Genomic DNA, 19125 nt, shown 5'->3' on the forward strand with positions numbered 1-19125 from the left:
CAAACGGCCCAAAGACTGTTAACTGTGAGTGAACGACCCAATTAAGCATTACACTTGTTTACAACAGGGTCCAAATTGTTCAATTCATCAAAACATTTAGAGACATACAAATAGACACTTCTATGTAGCTACAGAACAGAACAGGAATTCATCATATAGGAAGCAAAAAGGGAAAAGATACATATACAGTGAGGGGAAATGGGGTGGGGGGGGGGGATTCAGATTTTACAGATTACAGATTTTACAGATTCATACTCAGTCGTAGCATGGCGCCCCGCGCCCGACAACTATGAATCGTATCAGTCGTAGCATGGCGCCCGGCCACGACAACTATGAATCGTATCAGTCGTAGCATGGTACCCGGCCACGACAACTATGAATCGTATCAGTCGTAGCATGGTACCCGGCCACGACAACTATGAATCGTATCAGTCGTAGCATGGCGCCCGGCCACGACAACTATGAATCGTATCAGTCGTAGCATGGTACCCGGCCACGACAACTATGAATCGTATCAGTCGTAGCATGGTACCCCCGCAACAACTATGAATCGTATCAGTCGTAGCATGGCGCCCGGCCACGACAACTATGAATCGTATCAGTCGTAGCATGGTACCCGGCCACGACAACTATGAATCGTATCAGTCGTAGCATGGCACCCGGCCGCGACAACTATGAATCGTATCAGTCGTAGCATGGCACCCGGCCGCGACAACTATGAATCGTATCAGTCGTAGCATGGCACCCGGCCGCGACAACTATGAATCGTATCAGTCGTAGCATGGCACCCGGCCGCGACAACTATGAATCGTATCAGTCGTAGCATGGCGCCCGGCCGCGACAACTATGAATCATGATTCATACTCAGTTGTACCAAGGTAGCTCCGTGCCAACTATGAATCATTCGGCTCAAGGATTTCTCTCTGGAGTATAAATTAGAGGAGACATAGCGAGGACGCCAAGAGGAGGAAAAAGAGACAAAACACAAAACGCTAGGAGATAAGCGAGACACGGGACTGTGCAAAAAAAAGAAGTAATAAAAATAAGGGAGAAATGTTGAACAAAAAACAAAAGGAGATGATTTATAGTGAGCAGGAGGAGGAATAATGTTCTCAGTTTGATCCCTGCACTCATTGGCCGTCGACGCGTTTTGAACTTGTAGATCGGCTATTTTTTCCCAATTAAGTCGTGGTTCACTCATAATGTCCATTGGGTCTCGGCTGAAAACATTTGGGAACACACTGACAAATATGGACCCCTGGGGGACCCCATAGTCAACCAAGTATATAGGATTTATGTGGCTCTGGGAGGACAGCATTATCATTTAGATTTGTTCTCCTCAGACACAAAGCAGATAGACGGAAACCGGGCTGAGATGGAAGTACAGTATAGCATATAAAGACACAGATTTGAAACAGATGCCAGAGACAGAAGAGATGGCATGGGGCGGGGGGGGGCGTTCAGAGGACGGGTACATTTATGAGAAAAGACAAGGTCTGTATTGGTGCAGCGGGTCTGCTGTGCCCCACATCATACGGAGCCCTGCATTATTTAAGGCCCTGCGGAATAGCACTGCTCTATATGCACTGGGGGGTGGGTGGGGTCGGGGGGGGGGGGGGGGGGCTGACAGAACATCACAGGGACATAATAATGAATCCCTGATTTGTGATGCACTGACTAGAGGGAAAAGCCAGATTTAGACTTGTTGTGTGACTGTGTATATAAATTAAGCAAAAGAGGGAAGAGAGAGAGAGATGGAGAGAGAGTGTGTGTGAGAGAGAGAGAGAGAGAGAGAGAGAGAGAGAGAGAGGGAGAGGGAGAGGGAAAGGGAGGCAGTGACAGAGACAGAGAGGAATGAAATAGTGGTCAATAGATCGAGGAAGGAATAATGAGCTATTCTGGAAAACGAAACTGTTGCAAAGTGTTTGTGACAACCCGGAGATGTGTGTGTTTAGGTACTAATAGTTGTGATTGAGCCAAAACACTTCAAGGGAAAAGGCCCGCTCTACTCAGACAGTTTTGTATAGTTTCAGGCGTGTGCTGGGTGCAGATTCCAAATTAACATATAGAAAATGAATTAAATCTGCACTTCCAGTCGAGTCAGTGTCATTGTCAGTGTCATTTTGACACTGACGAAGGCCTGCGCGCCGAAACGCGTTTGTCTGTCTGGTATGACTGCTGCTGCGGAGCACTATCTTTATTAATAAAGACTCTTACTCGACTGAAAGTGCGGATTTAATTCATTTTCTATATTATGAGCCAAAACACTGTCATCACATGATTTTTTATTTTGATGATTCATTATTTATAAGTAATAGAGCTGAGTGCGAAAAGTTCAACTTTAATGGGACTGTACTTCCTCGGTTGGGATAGGCTACTGAGGACCCAGAAAAGTACAAGGGCACACGAAAAGTGAACTTCTTTCATTTATCCACCTTATTCATGCAATGGTCCAAAACAGAGCTACAGCTATATTGTTGTGACGAGTGACAACGTAGGCTATAATCTAATACTGTAAGTTTACGGTTTACATCAATCAGTCTCTCAAACCCATGGCTTGTTCCAATGCTAACGTGCGTCGTCGGCTATACTAAGTTTTAGTAAAGGCTACAACTAAGCATTTTGTAGCCTAACTAAATAAGCCTATACAGTAGGTAATGTAACATTATGTGGGCATGGTGGGCAACATAATGGAACTTGACGTTAATGCAGTGAACATTAATTGCATAGTGTTTAACACGGTTTAACAAGCAGCCGCAGCGCACATGAAACATGAAACTCACAAATGCTGTTAAAAGAGGTTGGATAGCTGATGCGGAGCCAAATATATTTGAATACTTTCACCGTTTCAATTTTTAAATGTTATGAAAGGCTCCACCGTGCATCACGTTTGTGTTTGCCTCGCCCTCACACCTGAGGTTCATTTGCGCTGAGGGGAAAAGTTAGACTGGCGGTGGACTTGACCTCATCAAACCCTGTGCACTCAAGACACGCTCCATATAATGGCTAGTACAGAATTCATTCCATGTCATGTTGATCTGACCCCCCATGCCAAAGCGCCAGCGCTCGCCCAGCAGTCTGCTGTCACCCAGGCGATGCGTGCACGCGACCTTGCTTCTCTCCCTCAGGCGTCTTACTGGTTATTATAATTATTATTATATTTTTCACAAATTTGCCAAAAATAGCAGCTCTACGAGCTCAACCAGCAGAAATCTTCGCTATACATACTATTACAGGTGTCCATTGGGATTCAATAGTGCAGTTCATTGCTGTGGTTAAAAAAAATGGGAAAAAAGTAATAGAACTTGTGAGCAGACGCAATGTTCTGATAATTCAATTTTTGAGAGGAAACCTTTGTTAGCATAAAACAAGATAACGTGGCAGAGAAAATGGAGGGCTATGGATCATCTGTTGTTATAAGGACAGATGGCAAGGCAGAATTTGCAGATGCTATCTGCTTTTTCCCCCTCTGTACAATGTGCATAACATGGTGCATAGTCTAATCTTGTTTATGTCTGTGTTTTTCTTTTAAATAATATATTCCAGTGGTAGGCCTACATCAGTGGTACATGACTTACCAAAATACTTCCAGGGGGCATTTGTTTTTTACAATGTGTCTGGTCTGGTTTGGACAGAGCAATCAAATTTGTTTGGTCACAACAGAGGAAGAGCTATACTATAGCACAACACGTCATGCTATTCTCTCTGGATCTCTTTTCATAACATTGCTGTCGGGCAGAAAGCTTAATTGTATCTCCGTATTTCAATATTTTGGGGAAATGAATGCCCTACCTCGATCATTGTACAAATAAAAGCAACGGAATTGCCAATCTACAAACTCGCGATGCTCCGCCATGTTGTGTTATTATGAGCTTGTATGCATTGCTATATCGGTATCACAATGAAAACACAACTTTTGTGACATGAAACAATGGGATTTGTTGGAAAAAAGAATCCTGAAAATTATCTCATTTTTTTTTCACTTCCAGTACAAGATTTCAATCCAGCGACTACAAATAAACATGCTGGGTTGTTTGTTTTCTTCACTCACTGATTCAAGTGGTTATACACAGCAGTGTTGAAATGTAATGAGAGGGCGGGGGGGCTGGGAAGGTGGTAAACGCCTTTATCCAAGGCGCTTTACATAGATTGTGCATTACATTCACCCATTCACACACACATTCATACACCGATGGCGGCGGAAACCATGCAAGGCACCAACCAGCACATCAGGAGCAATTATAGGTGTTCAGTGTCTTGCTCGAGGACACTTCGACACTAACTCTGGGGGAGCCCGGGTTCGAACTGGAAACCTTCGGTTATACCCAGCCACTCGACCCCTGAGCCACCGCCGCCCCAGGTACACGAGTTAGGTTTTTGAGGGCCATCTTGATTCCTTCCACACTTCCATCGCCCACTGCCAGGCCATAGGCTGGTTCACGTCTATTTAATAGTCCAGCTGGTGCAGTACAACAGTGGACACGTTATTAGTGTCCAATTTGTTCCAATTTAATAAGAGGGCGGCTGGCTGGGAATGAGGTACTGTATGAGTTTTTTTTATGCTAATGAAGGGGAATGTCATCTTGCCCCCCCCTGCCTGCCAATGTTACACAATTTATTTAGGATTCATATTAGCTGGCCCAATGCAACAGATATAGTCTCCCTGGTTGTCCTTTACATAACACGAACGTGACAAAGGTTCGACTGAGTAACCCATGGAAGTACCTCATCGAAATTGTCTAAATCATGGCAACTTTCTGAAAGATTTGAGGCACATTTTAACGATTTTTTCAAAAATAGCAGACCTACAAGTTAGAGGCGCGCTATGAGCTTGTAGATCTGCTATTTTCCAATAGCTTTAAATTATAACATAATGTTTAAAACACCAAAAGGGGTTCCCGCCCCAAAATGGGTTAACATTCTCATATAATGTGTTCTCATTTGACACCAGAATGATACTCTTTTCTCATAATTAGCCACATATAGATCTATCCGCTATAGGCCTGCTGCATCCGGATATGGCTTGCCGTAACGCAAGAATATTTCTTACAGATTACATTTTCAGTTTCAGTGAATCCAATCCAATCATAATCCTGTGACTCGGAGATGTAACAGAGAGGTTCAAAGCTCCTCCTGCAGCACCAGCAATGTTCAATTTAGATTAACGAGGACAGACGGAGTGGCATTGCGACGCACCGCCATCACGACTATGTGGCTTCCACGCAGTGGTGATTCCGTCGACTGCACGCTATGAACGAAAAATGTTCTGCAAGCTTGGTTTTGGTTAATAGTCAGATGTATTACTGAATTAATTACTTAATTAGTTGAATAATTACTTTGTTATTATTCACTGAATGTTGGGTATATGATTCTTCATAGCCTCTATCCATTACAGTATATACTGTGCCTTTCAGATATGCTGTGGTGCGTGATATGACCCTATAAGGTAAAACCCTCCTGGCCCACTGCCAGAGCTCCCATACAAGCCTTTTAACACTTATGCACTTATACTTGAAATGCAGTCCAAAAGTGGCCCGTTTTACTGACTAATCTTAGAATGCTGAGCTTGAATGGGCATTGTGACCTGGTGGAATTAAAGCGAATGCTGCCGTTAAAATGAAATACAACGGGTTTCAGACACCACTCAGATTGTGTTTGGTGCGCAGGGATGATAATGAACAGGCACTTTCAAGAGGCTTGCGCACATGCACTCTTTAGTGCGTGCGTGCGTGTGTGTGTGTGTGTGTGTGTGTGTGTGTGTGTGTGTGTGTGTGTGTGTGTGTGTGTGTGTGTGTGTGTGTGTGTGTGTGTGTGTGTGTGTGTGTGTGTGTGTGTGTGTGCACATTGACACTGTGATACCAGGGGAAATATAGGTTGCCAAGCAACAAGGTGATGTCCTAGGAAAAAAGTTCAGGCTGGGCACACAGAGTTGGTTCAACAAATGCGCTATTGATCACATTTTAATTGACTGTTTGGTTTCCAAACCACAAGGTGCAGAACTGACACTGATGAATGTATAGACCACCCCGGTGTGATGTCGTGTCAGGTGTTGTTTTAGTTATTATTGTATTATTTCCTGGACAAAGTTTTGATTCTCAGTGAGTATTTTATCTGAATTATTATTATTATATTTCCTTTTGTTCTGTTTTTGATTTTCGCCGAGGAGAACCACTTCTATAGCCTACCATCAATTTTGGGCGGGAACCCCTTTTGGTGTTAGCATTATGCTATGCTTTAGCTATTGAAAAATAGCAGATCTACAAGCTCATAGCGCACCACCGAGTGGCGCGCTACGAGCTTGTAGGTCTGCTATTTTTGAAAAATCGAAGAACAGAAAAGTGTCAGGATGTAGAAGACACTTTGAATCTGATCTCAGGTCAGAATGGGTTAATGAAATCAAATCGGTCCAATCAATCTGATATGCTCTGGCCAAGTGGGGGCTGGTTCCCTCTTGGCACTGACACTGACATTTTGTGCCATCTGGTCTGAGGTCACCTTATATCCACTCTACTCTGCCCTGTTGAACTCTCAGCAGCCATCTAGTTGCATTAGACGCCCACTTGTCTGAAGCTCAATTGTCCTTTTATACTGTACCAAACATCCAGAGTGCATATACTGTACCGTGTCATCATGACATCCACGCATGTGCGAAAAGAGACCCTTTGGATGTACGGCTGTGTACCGCCTGTAAATGAGATGAGAGAAACCCAACAGTTTGTGAAACAAGCTTCTCGAATGATCTGAAACCCCTTGTACTTTTTGTACAAGGGGTTTTCTTCCTTTCTTCTTTCCTGCCTTGATCTCCTTACGCCGCCCCCACCCCCACCTTCTTCCTTTTCTTGTATTTCTTTGAAAAAATGACACAATGGGAACTATGCACAAAAACTAATTTCACCCCACTTTTTTTATTACTTTGATGTGTTCTGACTGTGTAACAGAGAGACGTACAGCACACCCAATAACTCTTGCCATTTTCTTTATGTCTCTTCCAGAAATAGATGAAGATCGTCTCCCAAACCAGCTATACAAGGTAATCATGTCTATTCAAATACACAGCTCAATGGTAACACTTGAAACAAGGACCACAGATCTCTAAATGATTTAATTCCCGGCTCCCGATTTATTCAAAGATTTGAGACACATTTTCATGATTTTTCAAAAAAATAGCAGATCTACAAGCTTGTAGCACAGCACTCGGTGCCGCGCTATGAGCTTGCAGATCTGCTATTTTTCAATAGCTAAAGTGTAACATGGCTTGGGGTTACGTTAGGGTTCGGGGTAGGGTGTCACAGACCAAAGATATATGAACAATCGCCCGTGTTCATGGGTGTTCAAGTCAGGCTAAGAGGGTGATCTCCATCGCTCGCCTACTGGTACGGGCACCTAGGCTCCAATGCAACCTGACAGCGTGGCACGCGAATCCCAATCCCTGGTGATGCTATAGCGACCTAAGCTAGCATCTTGCAGAGCCACAAAAAAGGGAAGAATTATTATTATTATTAAAAAAAATATCCCACGATTTTGTAACCCATTTTCTAATGTAATCGGCTTTACACTCCCTCTGCCAACCTGGGGAGAGAGCAACGGACTGACCTCATGCTTCCTTCCATGCATGAGGAGTCCAAGCCACTTCTTTTCGCCTGACAGGGGGGAGTTTCCCCGGTTGGACGTAGCACGAGGAAGGAACACGTTATTCCAACCAGTTTCGTTCCCCTCCATCAGGCGCCCCGGGCTGGCCAGGGGGAGGTAGTTAGAAAGGGGAGAATTATGTAAAAAATGATAATAATCTCAACAGTAAGGTTCCAGTTCTGTGGGGCATATATCACTGTTTTTCACTGCTCCCTGCTGATGAGCTTTATCTGCGTTTTGTAGGCAGCTTTGTTGAATTCTCCTCGACAGCGGAGGAAAGGGCAGAAAGGAACACCTACCATGAAAGGTGAGTGTTGTCATGGGAATATCACAATGTTTTATATATTTGTGATGCTCTGTAGCACTGAGCTCATTTTGACACCTCAAATGAGTCCCAGTGTGTAGCACTGGTTCTCAGCGAGGGGTCCTTGGGGGGGGTTCCAAGGGGTCTCCAGCTAATTAACACATAGTGATAGGAACCGCAATTGTTCTGTGACTGTGAACTGTATGTCTGTATAACTTTGAGTTAATTGGGGTCCCAGAGAATCAAATCTTATCTTAATGTTGTTACCAATTTTGACCTTGCTGAACAGTTGCCTCAAAAGAACACAATGCTCTGCTATACACACGACAAAGACAAACACTACAGCTTCTATTATATTTAACATAGCAAAAAGAAGAAGAAAAAACACAATCACACTGTTAGTGTGCACCTCATTATGTATAAATGCCAGTTATCTTTGTTTCTGCCCCGATCAGAGCCCCATTAGCCTCGATACCCAGGCTTTCATTTCGTCTGCGCGAAAGATGAAAGCCTGGAAAAAGCCGTGGGCTGAACCAGTCTAAAAGTGGGAGTCAACCCTTCCGGGTGGGCGTCGCTCTAAATTATGTGACGTAGCGCTGCACTAGGGGGGAGAGGAGGGGCCGGGGGTGACGGACAGATCGATGAGATCCAATCAGGGTGTGCGCATTTCTGAGGCGCGACCCGCCCCTCTAGACCAGAAATGTCTCTGCTTAGGTCAGGCTAGAGCCCCATTGACTTTCATCATACAATTAAAATATAAAAAACGTATGAAACACTGCTGTCTTGTCAACATATCCGTACCAATATTAGTCTGTAAGGTCCCTTTGTGCACACTCAGAGATAAAATAAGATTAGTAGATTTGTTTACCGAAGATACAAATCTTATCAAACTGGGGGTCCTAGAAATTGAAGGTTTAGAATCACAGGTGTAAAGTAACCAAACAAGTACTGTACTTTAAAATACCAATTTTCAATACTCTTACTTCTACCCCACTATATCTCAGAGGCAAATAGTTGCCGTTTACTCCACTACAATTATTTGAAAACTTTAGTTACTAGTTATTTTGAATATTATTACAAAACATTATATTAACCACTTCAGCCCTATAGCCTATACATTTTCTGCCATTTTCAAAAGATTGTTCTACATCTGAAAACTACAGAGTACTTTCTACTTCTGGTACTTTTAAATTGTATATTTTTATACCAATACTTTTACGCACGTATATTTTAAAGACAGGACTTCTACTTGCAACAGAGTACATCTACATTGCAGTATTGATGATTGATTGATTACTTTGGGCCCCACCATAAATTTGATTTTTTTATATTTTTAGGTTTCCCAGTGTATTTTGAACACTCAGACCTTCATTGAGAATTCTGAGTGACGTATGTGCCACAAACCAACACCGACCGCCATCGTTTTCACTTGCACACAAAACTTTTCAAAAGAAAACATTAAAACCCTTTTTCCACCACTGCCTATTGGGCCTGAATGGGCTCTATGCACACAGAATAACTCTTCCTACTTCCGGGCCGCTTCCCTATACTTCCTTCAGAGGTGTTACCAATGATACTAATCAAGGCTCTCTTCCATTTAGTGTGCAGTGGTTCTCAAACGTTTTAATTTCAACGACCCCCATAACTATAAGAACGGGTCCATTTGGCCAGACTTAAGGGCCTCCCACAACGTCTGCGAACGCCGCACGGCAAAACAGCCGCCTCCGTTATTTTCAATGAACCTATCGCACACCGGCGGCGTCCGACGCGCGCTGGCGCCTCGCCTGACACGCCAATAGAACCAGTTCTATTTTCCAGGCGTCGCCGCGCGGCAACGTGTCGCGCCGCGTCGGACGGAGGCGGTGTGTGTTGGGCTTTACACACCCGCACAGGGGCATTTGGAACCCACTCAAGGACACTTTGAGACCCACTGGTGTGGTAGTGTTCCAGTGAACCAACACGCACATGTTTGGCCAGAATTGAACAGAGCCTTCATTAGTATCATCGGTAACACTTGTGAAGGAAGTAGGGAAGGGGCCCCAAGTTCTTTCCAAAATGGCGTGCGTGCATATAGCTCATTGGTCTCTCTCTCCCCCCCTCCCATCCTCCTCCTTCAGAACTGCAGTTCATGGTAGAGCACCACCTGTACAAGCAGCAGCAGCAGGGAGCGGGCGGCGGGGACGAGGTCTCCTCAGAGAGCTGCCTGTCCGACCGGCCCAGTCCCGACTCTGTCCCCGCCGAGCTCGAGCTCCCACACGACGACGACGGTGACGACGAGGAGGACGACACCGTCGAAGCCTTCGAAAAGCTGCGCTGCCAAATGGAGGGTACGTACTGTATATACAGTATACTCTTATGAGGGAGAAGTAGCAGTGAGTAAGTTTTATGTAGACATAGCACTCTACTTATAGCTTTACTGTAGCCTTCTACTGTTAGACAGATATAGGTTCTTAGCTTCCTTATGATTCTTGATGACAATTTTTTATTTATTTGATTACCATGTGTTGTTCTTGCTTACTGTAAATCGCTCTGGATTAAGAGTGCCTGCTAAATGCCTAAATTGTAAGTAGCTTTGGGATACAATGGTTCCCAAGCCATATGTGGCCCCGGGCCTTTCTCCTGCTTCTGTAGCGTGAAGGTTAGCTTGTGATGTGCAAAATACACCCCGTGGACATGGCGCTAGTATGTTACATGGTAGATGGTACACCGTGACCTAATCCAACCCTTCAGTGCCAAGCAGGGAGGCACCATTTTTATAGTCTTTGGTATGACCCGGTAGAGAGGGATCAACTTTAACAACCATCAGGAGTTTTCATGCAATGCACGGGTCAAACTATACAGTATGGTGATTACTATTATTGCCATCACATGGGTGGTTGAGTGGTGTAACTTTCCCAACGTTAAGCTGTGTACTGTATGTGTTCAACAACACAGCCACGCAAAATAACATGACAGCTATGAGGTGACGAAAGTCACCTCATAGACCGATGGATTGTGCAGTCCAAATAGCGTCATCGGTCATTCAAAACCCTGATAGGGTTGCGTAAAGACCTGCCCCCACCTGCCTCTTTGCTCCGTGGTTACCAGGCAGTCCTCTGAGGTGGAAAGTCTGTCACTGACGCGAAATATTGCTCTGTGTTGGCTCTTAATTGTGCCTGACCAACCAAACATGAAAGATTATGATTGTGCCTGACCAAAAGACATTTACAAAAAGCAAGCTCCCATACTCTTAATTCGTATAAATTATACGAACACGAACTGTTCCCGGGGGCTAGGGTGTGTGCGCCTGTGTGTGTGTGTGTGTGGGGGGATGTAGACTCATAGGGCCTGATTCTTCAAAAACGAAATGCGCCAGAGTGTAACGGTGGCGGAAACGGATATCGTATTTATCCGTCCGATCATCCTACGTTGAGAGGACGTGTTATTCAGGGAAGCTGGTGTAATCACTTCATTTGTGCGGATCGCCGAGTGTATCCTTTCCGCATTTTTCCCAAGCGATTCGCCTGGTGTCGCCTGGTTAGTTGGAACATCCACGCCCATTCTACACCATATAAGGGCAACAGGAAATCTCGAAATACGTCATCATAGCCTGCACAGAGGATTTCAATTCTATACAACAGCGCGATGAGCTTGTAGAGTAGTTAATTTTGACAGGATGAATGCACTGCAGGGTTATAAAAAAAGAAAGGCGCCCTGCAAAAGTAAAGAGATATCCGATACTTTTTTTTAATCAGAGCTGCATTGATTCATTCGGGGAATAGATTAATATCATCTCACTGTCAGCTGTCTGAATGCATATAGTGGAGAATGGATTTGTTCTGAGCATGGACATGTAGGCATAGCTATTTAGAATTTCAACCATATACAGCGGGTAGCCTATATCCTCTTTGTCAGATGTAAGTGCATGGTTCATTTCATGATGTCCTCATATTAAAATGATTCGCGGGAGTCGGGACACTTGGCAAACTTGATTGATCTCATGATGAGATCAATGTAGTAGCCTACAGCCTACACAGCTACAACGTTGCCCATATTATAATGAATTACGGTGAGCTGGCTTAAAACTGACTGGCCAAATTGCACGCGCTGATGCCATAATGTGGATTTATAGGGCTAATTAGCCCTCGTGACTGCTGTCTGTCTGTCAGACCGGCATGTCTGTGAACCAGAATGTCAGTCGGGCCGGGCCGTGTTCTGTCCTGGCCGGGCTCACCGCGCCGTTATATTAATTTTCCAATGTAAATTTCACCCAGATTGGACTCGGTTCAGCGGCAGCATGCTGCTGTCCGCCACACACACACACACACACACACACACACACACACACACACACACACACACACACACACACACACACACACACACACCGACAGTCAAGAGAACTGACTCACTAAACAATACAGTCACTAACACACACTAAACAACGTTAGATTCGTACAGTGCAAAATGCAGATAAGTGTAGGCCTATGTTCTTATTATAATTGTGAGTTTGTTTTTTAACATGCGCGAGAGCCGATCTACAAGCTCACAACGCTTGCACTGCGAGTAGCCTAGAGAAGGCTGTCAAGTGATCAGCGCAATCGCGCATGGCATGCTATATAAATATCCTAATAAATAAATAAAAAGGTGTCGGGGCTTGCAGGGGCAGTTTCCTTATGGGACTCTATAGGCTAACTTGCCTCTAGAATGCATATGCATTTAGGCATACAAGTGCACTCGGCTTTTATATATATATATATATTATATATATATATATCGTTTTTTTATGTGCTGATCGACCAATATGTTGGGGACACATGCCTACATATTTTATCTGAGATTTGGGGACTATTTATTGATTCAGCATGAAGACTAAAGCCTTCTGAATAAATCTATATATGCAAGTGTATGCTTCCGCAAATTTCTCCGCCACCTAAAGAGGTGGCGGAGGATTTAGCGGAGTTGCCGATCAACCAAAGTCAGCGTCAAGTTCACGGCCATTTCCATGAATTCCAAATTAATGTGGGAAATCCACGTAAATGCCTTTCCGCTAGCGTCACGTCAATATATAAGCGGAAGCGCGTTGAAGAATCAGGCCCATAGACTTTAGGGCTTGCTGCATGGCTGCAGTTAAATGACAGAAATAACATAAGAGATAATGCAGGACAGACACAATCTAGATCTAGATCTAGATCTAAAAACAGGAGCGAGGAGATAAAAGGGGACAATAGAACTATGAAGTGGAGACGAGCGTTTGAGGAAGGCGGGGTAGGATACGGGGGGATGCAGACACATAAAGTGTGTGTGCGTGTGTGTGCGTGTGCGCTCGTGAGAGATTGAAGGACTTTACAGAGGAGAGGGAGTGATGGAGAAGGATGCTAGATGACAGATAAGGAGGACACTGCAGGGATGAAAACACAAAGTGCATGAGGAGAGAGAGAGAGAGAGAGAGAGAGAGAGAGTATCTCTTTTCATAGCTTTGGCCACATAGACAATTTTTACCGTTAATTAGCACTGATTTTAGATGAGGCGTTTGTTTATATTTTCTCCAAAGTCATTAAAAAGCTACTGAACTTAACAGAATAATTGAGTTCAACAGCATTGCATGATGATGAATAATAAACTATGGGCATTTGGGGAATATTTTTACGCTAGACCTTTTTTTTTTATCAATCAATCAACACTTTGAAATGTTTCATAAGGGACTATTTATTTTAGATCAAGGAAAAGAAGAGACAAAAGGCCAAAAATAAAAGCAGGAGAGAGAGGGGGAGGAAGGATGAAAAAAAAAAAATAGACGGCATGCAAGCATGTATAATGTATGCGTGATGCAATGTAACGGGGTCGGGATATACAGTATAGGGGAGGATCAGCGGTGATAAAAAGGAGTTGAGGAAAAGACAGTGCACAGGACTAAAGGAGTGAACATGGGATTGCTGACGTGGAGATGCTTAAACCGGGCCAACAAAGTGCCACCTTGGCACTTCCTCACTCGTCCCTGACAGATTCATTACATTTAGCAACGCCAACGGATGGGGAAAAAAAGAACACACAGCATCAGCATCACGGCTTTGACCAAGTGGTTCCTTTTTACTACAGAACATGGAGAACATGCAGGTCTTCACATGTACTAGTACTGTACTGTACTGTACTGTACTGTACTGTACTGTACTGTACTGTACTGTACTGTACTGTACTGTACTGTACTGTACCGGCCAGCTATGGCGTCAGCCAATGGGACTGTCTCAGGGGTGGGACTTGGGGGAGTGAGTGACGCGTTGCTCGCTGTGTGTAGTTAGGTTGAGAGTGCACGCTGTTCTAACTTGGATGTGCACAAACTGGCTGCTGTTATATGAGCTAACTTGGAAGTAATAAAGAGAGATCTTTATCATTGTGACTACGTCTCTGCCTCCGGTTCCTGAGATCGTTACAGTACTGTACTGTACTGTACTGTACTGCACTGCACTGCACTGTGGGCACCTTATTCAGCAGTTGGTTGGAGCAATGCAGGGTGCAACAATAATGAAACTAATCAAAAGTAGGCTAATAAGTGATTTTTGATCTTGGTTAAAATAAGGGATATATTCTGATAACTCAGAAGTTCTCATTGTTATAGAATTTATTCAGTAACAGGAATCTCCACGTCTCTCCAGTTCTTTATTAAATAAAAACATAATTTTCAGGTTGGAATACCAATATTATCCAATCAGGATAGAGAACTCAGTCAGGATACAGATTAAACAAGTGAAATTGTAAGTAATGACACAAAGAAATGAGCAGACAGAATTGGAACTGAAACACTAGAAATTAAGCTGATACATGGCACTCTCCTGATTGGCTGAACATTTATTTTCAGTTTATTAAAGAGCTGGAGAGATGAACAACAGCAATGAACAATAGCAATGAACAACAGCAATGATTACCAGAATAGTGCTACCTTTTAACAAAAACATTTGTTAACATGTTATCATTTAGCTACCTTTAATTGATTATAAAAAAAATAACTATACTAATAAAATAATCAAAACTAAAATTATTTGTTTATTTGGAAAAGTAATTGACAGAATAATCACAAAAAATATATATGATAATTTTAAGCAATTTTCTTTGAACATAGCCAGCGGCAGCTTCTGAGAAAGCCCCACATCCCCTTTGATTGCAGGGTCACAAAATGAAGGCTGCGTTGTTGTTTATTTGACTTAAAGGTTACAACGGTATAGGGCCACACATTTCGATCCACACGAAAAGAGCAAGCCAGCTAGGTCAAAACAGCAATCAATGGTAATTAACACCTGTGTGGCCGACCGTGCACGGTTTCATTTTGTAGACCAGCTTCAGCATGAAAGTAACATACTGGATGTCTATAAATGTCAAACGCAATCGATTGATGGGCTGGAGTGGGCTGGATCGGTCAATACATTAAAAAGGGAAAGTCATGGAACACCTGGTGACTGGGTGGCTTTGCCTATGGTGGAAAGAAAAGAGGAAACAAAAACTAATGTTTACTACTAATGTTACCAAATGTGGCATAATAACCCAGGTCCCCCTGGATAAAAAGGGCTTTAATCAGTGGGCTACAGTACACGATTAAAAATACACACTCGTGCATATCGGCTTATAGCTCTGGTCTCGCCAACACTCACTCACTTACACCCAACATTGGACTCTGGACCAGAGCTAATTTGGGCACAGCCTTCCTCAGGCTGTCTTTGATGTTATCGTCATTCATTCTGCTGCAGCCCTGTCTCAATGTGACCGTCTCTCTCTATCTTATATCCCTCTCACTGTCACTGTCTAATTACTTTTCTGTCTTTCTGCTCTCCTCGCCTGACCTCCGACAGAGTTTTCACGGGAGAGCCTTTTAGAAGGCGGACTGGAGTGCCCGCTCTCCAAAGAGGAGGTGGGATGTTCCAACCTCCCCGTGGTAGCAGAGTCCTCGTCGCAACCGAATAGCACTCGAGCAGGTACAGTACTATGCCCATGATTAACCCATTGAGACCACGAGACCAGATTCTACAAATGTCTTTTTGACAGTTTTCTGAAGAACCTATGTTTCTACGATAATTATGTCAGTCGTTCTTAAACTATTTCATGTCAAGGATCCAAAAATGTATTTAATTATTTCACCGTGCTACATTTATTAAAGAATCACTTCACCACTTTTCAACCTGTCTTCATAATAATTGGTCCTCACTAATGATCATGAAAAAATACCACAATTATTTTATGCTCAGTCCGTGTCTCATGGGAGGGCTGTGGACAGTTCAGAAACCCGTCCACCAGTGACATCATCGATGGGGAATCCAAGCTAATAGAAACTGCAGGTTTTCTATTCCTGAAAAGTTGCAATGCGAAAATGGAAGCCATTGTTGTCCCGATAATAAAAAAACATCTTGTTTAAAAAAAATCTGCCTAATGATGATGTCACTGGTGGACGGGTTTCTGAACTGCCCACAGCCCTCCCATGAGACACAGGCCAAGTAGAAAAAAAGTGTGGTATTTTATCATGAACATTAGTGAGGACCAATTATATGAAGATACGTAGGTTGAAAAGTGGTGAAGTGGTCCTTTAAGGCCGGCTAAATAGTTCAATGCTTGACGTGAACTCATGTAATCATGGCACGTCAACAAACATCTGCGGCGGGCTTTGATCTGCACTTCACAGAGCACGCAAATGAGTGAAAGATACCCCGGGAGGCTATCACATGTGAAAGTGAAAAGATGGAACCTTTTCAAATTATCTGCTCTCAACGTGATCCTTCAAACATGGTTTCAAACATCTTTCAAGCATATATTTTATTCAATTCAATTTTACTATAGTGCCAAATGGCTGTCTCAAGAGAGTGTACAGTAGAGCAAGCACTTGATGGCAGTGGCAAAGAAAAGAAGGGGGAAAAAATCTCCTTTTAACATGAAGAAAGCTCAAACAGAACCTGACTCTGGGTGGGCTGTATTCTCTTTCTTTCCTCTATTTACTCTGCGACGCTGTGTGCCAATCTGGACAGATTTGCTCAATTGCCACTTCCCTCACCCTGCACCTTTCCCCATCTGTTGTGTGTCATTACAGACACAACAGTGGCAACAGCATCGAGTGCGAGTCAGACGCAAGGAGAAGCACTCTGGTCTGCGGACGGGGAAATAGACAAGTCTTCAGGACGCCACAACGCAGCCCAATCTGAGCCAGCCAAGTGTAGTGACTGACTGGAGACCCACAGTTTTTCGTAATAGGTACAGGAACATCAGGGTATCTATAGTTCTCTACAGTCAGGCCTTAGCGACACCTTGACGACAACGTGAAGGTTTCTACACTTTAATCTGTGTCAAACTTCGTAAAGCAAAGGGATGGATGTTCAATTGTAATAGATTTGTTTTCTATATTTTAAAATATCTGAAAAAGATTTAGATATTTCAGCCACCTATAACTGTACTGTGCTTTTTTGAAAATCTAGCCCTGGTTATGAAAGGTCACACGGCACTGGGTTTACAACAGGGGGGCAGTCAGACAGATATTTTGTGAAGCCATCGGGATTTCCTGAAATTCATATAATGGCCTGTCGTGGCGCTGTCATTGGGCTCAAAAAACCCCGTAGCTCCATAGAGATCCATGTATTTGGGCCCAACTTCACCTAGACTGTATTACCTTAATAAACATGGTCATGAATACTTTCTGCTTCCAGTCACTAGTTTTAAGTCTCATTTCTAATGTCATAATATTCTTTTTGGAAAATTATGGTCCCATGTATTAAAACAATGACCATAAAGTCGCGTATGTTCTGAGGGGCGTGGCTACCGTTACAGTCTATGAACGGGATCCCCCACCCACTCGAGTCAAAATAAAAACCAACGAAGAAGAAGGGGGGAAGTCCCGCCTCGTTGTCTGGGCCAGCCAATGGCTCAGCTGGGCCCAAACGGATCTAGAAAGATGGCGATTTACAAATTACAATTCAAGGACTGACAGGCTTCATTTTACGTCCATATCAGACCTGGAGAACGCTTTGTCCATATTTTTTTTACAGTCTATGGTTTACAATAACAGTCCTCTCTAAGACCAGGACGCTTATACGGTGCTTTGTTGTCAATGAGAAATAGTAAAGTAACCTAGCATCCCTATTCTGGGCATGTCGTAATAGGTGAACCTCCCGTGAGAAAAGCCAAGCGTTTGCCGAAAATTGCAAATCTACAAGCTCACCATGTCGCAATGTGAAACACTGTTGGCTTGCAGATCGGGTATTTTTGGCAAAGATGAAAAATAGGACCAAGTATAGATCCTGGTCAACAAGTATATGGGGTTTAAATAGTTCATTGTGTACAATAAATTAAATCAATACAAAAATCTGTTTTTGAAATGATATAAGTAATAGACACACATTTTAATTATTTTCCGACAAGCTGTCATTGTAAACTCATTTTACTTTTGTCACAATATATATTACCGTCATTTGTATCACTGAAGTGTTATTATGTGGTTATGAGACAATCCTTTCAAAACTAGAGAAAATAATGAATGGATGTGTCCGCCTTCAGGTTAATTAAATTATTTTTTTGAAGGCTTTCTAGTTTTATTTTGTCTGCCACAACACAATTAAAATCCTAGCTACCAACAAATACTTACATTTATAGTTTATTGTTCACTATGAACAAAACAGCATTCCTGTGTGATCTCGTTTGTTCTTTTGTGGTGTATTTATATACGTAGTATAGCCCATGTGGCGTTTGTTCTGTTTTGAATGGTAATCAATGTACAGTATAGGAAATACATCTGGGTTATTTTGGTTCAATTTATTTGGTTCATTTGAATTGATTAATGGTTTTCTCTGTAATCTAAATTTGTTTGATACAATAAAAATATTTAAATTGGAAGTGTTCCTTTGCACAGATCTTTCTTTCTTTCCTTCCTTCTAGTGTCCAGGCGTTGCGTTAATGTTTTGTCCATGGAAATGTCCATGTTTGGTAAATAGTCCCAGAGAGTCATCTATTTTTAGAAAACCATCACCTTGACTGCAGGAAGGAGCAGGCTGGAGGCTGCCTTCACCAAGGGTGTATGATGCTTAATTTACACACCGCTGTAAGGTGGCATTGTGCAAAATGGCAGATCTACAAGCTTGTAGTTTGCCTGCACCGTCGTATGACAAAGTAGGGTTCTCTCTACTGATTGGATAAAATTGTTATCCCTTCCTGAAGATGTACTTTCTGATTACTAAAGTGATGGAGAA

At 43.1% G+C, this 19125-nt stretch overlaps 1 protein-coding gene across 2 annotated transcripts in view; it reads left to right on the forward strand.

The window, feature by feature from the left end:
- LOC310863605 (uncharacterized protein) overlaps nucleotides 1–18716 on the forward strand; it is a 44424-nt gene extending 25708 nt beyond the window's left edge. For both annotated transcript variants that reach the window (XM_083772064.1, XM_083772065.1), the window contains 5 exons: nucleotides 6993–7030; nucleotides 7873–7936; nucleotides 10051–10260; nucleotides 15754–15876; nucleotides 16980–18716. In XM_083772064.1, the coding sequence (XP_083628190.1) occupies nucleotides 6993–7030; nucleotides 7873–7936; nucleotides 10051–10260; nucleotides 15754–15876; nucleotides 16980–17113 (569 nt within the window). In that variant the 3' untranslated portion in view covers nucleotides 17114–18716. The remainder of the gene's footprint in view (nucleotides 1–6992; nucleotides 7031–7872; nucleotides 7937–10050; nucleotides 10261–15753; nucleotides 15877–16979) is intronic.
- Nucleotides 18717–19125: the final 409 nt, after the last annotated feature.

The sequence above is a fragment of the Protomyctophum parallelum genome, assembly GCF_964188405.1.
Source record: "Protomyctophum parallelum genome assembly, chromosome: 8".
NCBI classification, from domain to species: domain Eukaryota; kingdom Metazoa; phylum Chordata; class Actinopteri; order Myctophiformes; family Myctophidae; genus Protomyctophum; species Protomyctophum parallelum.